The 4422-nt window shown below is 34.0% G+C and overlaps 1 protein-coding gene across 1 annotated transcript; it reads right to left on the bottom strand.

Annotated features, from left to right (window-relative positions):
* Positions 1–405: 405 nt before the first annotated feature.
* TRIADDRAFT_62472 (uncharacterized protein) lies at positions 406–3862 on the bottom strand (the record flags this gene model as incomplete). Its single annotated transcript, XM_002118400.1, has 3 exons — positions 406–533; positions 732–2453; positions 3781–3862. Coding segments are annotated over 3 exons (1932 nt in total), but the record flags the coding sequence as incomplete, so codon positions are not given.
* Positions 3863–4422: the final 560 nt, after the last annotated feature.

Below are 4422 nucleotides of genomic sequence, written 5' to 3'. Positions count from 1 at the left end.
ATTAAATTCTTAAAGTATGATGATAAAGGCCGAATTTGGCTTTAATTGTGAGCTTGTCCAATTACTATGAAGCTTGAGTTGTGATTGGAATTGATCAACATCGGTTGTAGCTCGACTAAGGATCGATTGAGACGATGTAGAGCTATCAAAATTACTATATTCATGGTAATAAACACGGGATTTTGTATTATAGTAATGTCTCATATCGTTTCCGCTGAAGAATGGTGCCACCAATGGAATGTTGTAATAACGGAATGATGATGGATAATAGTAGCAATGCGAAAAATGGAATGTGACATAACCACTGGAACAGATCTAATCCAATTTCAAATACGAGAACATTACAGACGCATTAGTACCCTAAACTCTTATGAACAACTATATTATTTACAGTATAATACTTACATAAAGCGTTTGATAGAACTTGTTAGCAAAGTAAATAGGCGATTTAAGATAAAGACGACGTCGGATGAGGAAGCGATTACCGAAAGATGAATCTCCTTGAGATGAACCATACGGATATAATCTACTTGCTATAGTACGAAATTTCGATAATACGAGATACTGATATTAATCAATGTGATACAGTAAGGATTGAAGTTTACATCTTGATTAAAATATTATGTATTTATGATTGCTTAATAAATAAAATAAAAGGAAGAAATTATCTTGACTTATGTATGACACCCTATTAGAGTTAAAGATCAGGTATAATCCTGTTTATTACTTACGTGGTGGTGTAGTAGCTACATTGGGAGATGTTCCAGTTGGTGTTGCAGTGACAGTAGTAGCTGATTGTTGTGTTGTTGGTGTTGCTGGATTTGTAGAAGTAGAGAAAGTTTGAGAAGTAAAGCCACTAGAAGATGGTAGATGTGAACTAGTAGTTGAATGAATAGTGGACGACTGCTGATGAGAAGAATTTGGTGCAACATAAGTGCTACTTATTTGGTCTTGACTTGACGAAGATGGTGCAATATAGGTACTGGAAGATGAATAGAAAGTTGAAGAACTGGTTGAGCTCAATGTTGCAGATGTGCTCGACGACGGATTCACACTCACAGAACTACTTGTCCCTGTAGAGTAAATAGATGATGAGCTTGGTGGGGAATATGAGCTCGTAGATGAGTGCGACGAACTTGGAGGTGTATAAGTGCTAGTAGATGAGTAAGTACTAGAATTGGTTGAAGCAGTATATGTTGAGCTCGATGTTGAGTATAAGCTTGAAGTTGGATATGTGCTAGAGCTACTTGGAGCGGTATAAGTTGAGTTCGATGTTGAATAAGAGCTTGTTGATGAATAAAAGGTTGACGAACTTGGAGCGGTATAAGTTGAGTTCGATGCTGAATAAGAGCTTGTTGATGAATAAAGGGTTGACGAACTTGGAGCGGTATATGAACTGGTACTGTTTGGTGGGGTGTATATTGAGCTCGATGTTGAATATGAGCTTGGGGCTGTATATGTGCTCGTTGACGAATAATTAATCGACAAGCTAGAAGTTAGAGATGTAATAGTCGATGAATATTCGTCAGTACTGTTTGCAGCGGTATAAGTTGTGCTCGATGTCGAATATGAGCTTGTAGATGAATAATAAGTCGACGAACTTGGAGTTGTATATGTGCTGGCCGATGAGTATTCGTAAGTACTACTAGGAGCGGTATAGGTTGAACTTGATGTTGAATACGAGCTTGTAGATGAATAATAAGTTGACGAGCTTGGAGTAGTATACGTACTAGTACTGTTTGAAGGATTATAAGCTGAACTTATAGATGAATAATTATAATAAGTTGATGAGCTAGTAGCTGTATATGTACTGGTGGATGAATATTCATACGCTTGAGTACTGCTTGAAGCGGTATAATTTGAGCTCGATGTAGAACTTGAGCTTGTAGATGAATAGTAAGTTGACGAACTTGGAGTTGTATACTCGTATTCACTAGTTGAGAAGTCATCATAACTATAAGTATTGCTTGGTTCGATATAACTTGAGCTCGATGTAGAATTTGAGCTTGTAGATGGATAGTAAGTCGAAGAACTTGGAGTTGTATAAGTACTATTTGATGAATATTCATAAGTACCGCTTGGAGCAATGTATGTTGAGCTTGATGTTGAATTTGAGCTTGTAGACGAATAGTAAGCTGATGAGCTAGTATTCGTATATGTACTGGCTGATGAATATTCGTAATTACTGCTTGGCGTAGTGTAAGTTGACGATAACTCTGATGCTGATGCGACATCTGAGGTCGTGGAAGAATATGCAGAGGATTCAGTACTAGATAACTCAATTGTGTAAGATGACGATGAATCTGATGCTACATCTGAGGTCATGGAAGAATATGCAGCGGATTCAGTACTAGATGACTCAATTGTGTAAGCTGACGATGAATCTGATGCCGCATTTGAGGTCATGGAAGAATATACGGAATATTCGGTAGAAGATGATTCAAATGTGTAAGCTAAAATTACAAAAAGCAAAAACAGTAAGTATTAGTACTGGCATCTTACATAATTATAGCAGCCCATTTCTACAAGCCTGGATTGAATGTAAATTTATACGTCTTAATATTTATTTATTTTATAACAGGTACAATGAGGTATTTTCAATGTAAAATTCTTTCCGAAGGCTAAAACATGCAGTATTAATGTTGAAGTAATATTGAATTAAAAAAAATTCATTTTCAAACACTGTATTCAATTTTTATGAAAAAATTAAGTTTCCACTGCTGTTAATTAGCGTTCATGATTGTTACACTAGTATCTATATTTACTGAAAATTAATTATTTAATGGTTGATAATTTTTGCCGTAGGTTGAATAATTATTGCCTTCCTTCCTTTCTTTCATACGATTTCCCTATACGGATAGGGAGAATCTTTTAACTCATTAATATTGAGTATCTGGCATTAACATAAGATGGTAGGGCTCCTACCATGCGATTTATTGTTTTATATAGACGACAGAATATTTTAATCTTTTCACTTCTACCGGTTAGTTTGGTAAATTCGGCACCGATAGTAACCAGACTTGAAAGTATATGTTTAAGATTGCGAATACTTATAAAATTTTTTTAAAGTCTAGTTATTCGCGTTGACTGACTTGAAAATAAAATCGGCTGGATTTTTAACCAGTAAATTGAAAATTAGGTTGTGATATCAAGATCACAAAAAGCAATAATGTCGTAAAGTATTTTATAGCTTAAGCGACCGTACCATAATGTAATAATTGTTGATGGCTATGGTTGGGGAATAAATAGCCTTGTAACTGGATGTCTCTTCTTATCAACTCAAAATTTGGCTATTAAAATTAATGCTTTATATTTTTAAAGGTGCCTGTGACCTGTGAGTCAGAATTTTACGATATATGAATGTTGAAATACCACTAAATTATTTTTAGAGCAAAACTGTCTCCATTGATTTAATACAAAGATCGCTCTAATATATTGATGTAAGAAATATACATTGCTATACTTGTCTTCTATTAATCTCCATTATAAAGTTTCAGAAGTGATGAACGCTTAAAAAAAAACTATTAGAATTACTTGTATTTAACTTATTGGGGTAAAAACTAATATATACTAACTTTATGTACAATTACAGGATTGCTTAATTATTACTAGTCGCTGATAATTGATGAAAGCTGGCGGTTGTAGCAGTAGAAATTATTAAATGACAATAAAAACTCTAAGTGTAATCGACTCCATACTGAGTTAGGCAAAGTTAAAAGCAATAGCCTTTCATTTATCAAAGGTGAAGAATTATTTTTGTTAGAATTTTGTTCTACTTACTCATATCTGATGAACTTTGACCATAGCTGGTGATAGCTATGGCAAAAATGATTACCAAGACGGAAAATGATTTTGCTGCCATTTTTTGGCGGTGTCAATTTCCGTTTTTTTCTCTCTCTTCCCCTTTTAGGTACTTATCAATCGCTAAGTTCTTGTGCGATATTTTCTTATCGGATTAATGTCCTACGGATCCAAAAGTATCGAACAAATTCCACCAATTGATATACAGTAAAATTAATTTCAATGCCTAAAAATTAATAATCTATTTTAAAATAAATGTGAAAATAAAATGGACTGGATATCCAACGCTATTTGACAAGAACAATATCGGTTCATATCAAAATAAGTCGTTGCTGATGGTAGTCTACAATCATACTTTGTCTGGGAAATTATTGTCTAACAATAAACCTTCTAACGGCACTATTATTGGCGGACTAAGTTTAGAAACGTGCTAGTGGCTTTTTTGATCATGGAAATTAACCTAGTTACCCATTATTTTATGCATATGACGTCAAGCATAGATTGCTAGGTAAAGATCGAATAAAGAAGTTGATTCATATTTTATTACCTTTTGAACCTAATTATCCCAGCAATTCGGAATTGTTGTTATTATTGATTATTCCGTTATTATTATCTAAATAA

The sequence above is a fragment of the Trichoplax adhaerens genome, genomic scaffold (assembly GCF_000150275.1).
Source record: "Trichoplax adhaerens TRIADscaffold_63 genomic scaffold, whole genome shotgun sequence".
Taxonomy (NCBI): domain Eukaryota; kingdom Metazoa; phylum Placozoa; class Uniplacotomia; order Trichoplacea; family Trichoplacidae; genus Trichoplax; species Trichoplax adhaerens.
The sequence above is the reverse complement of the archived record's forward strand: the minus strand, read 5'-3'. Positions and strand labels throughout refer to the sequence as shown.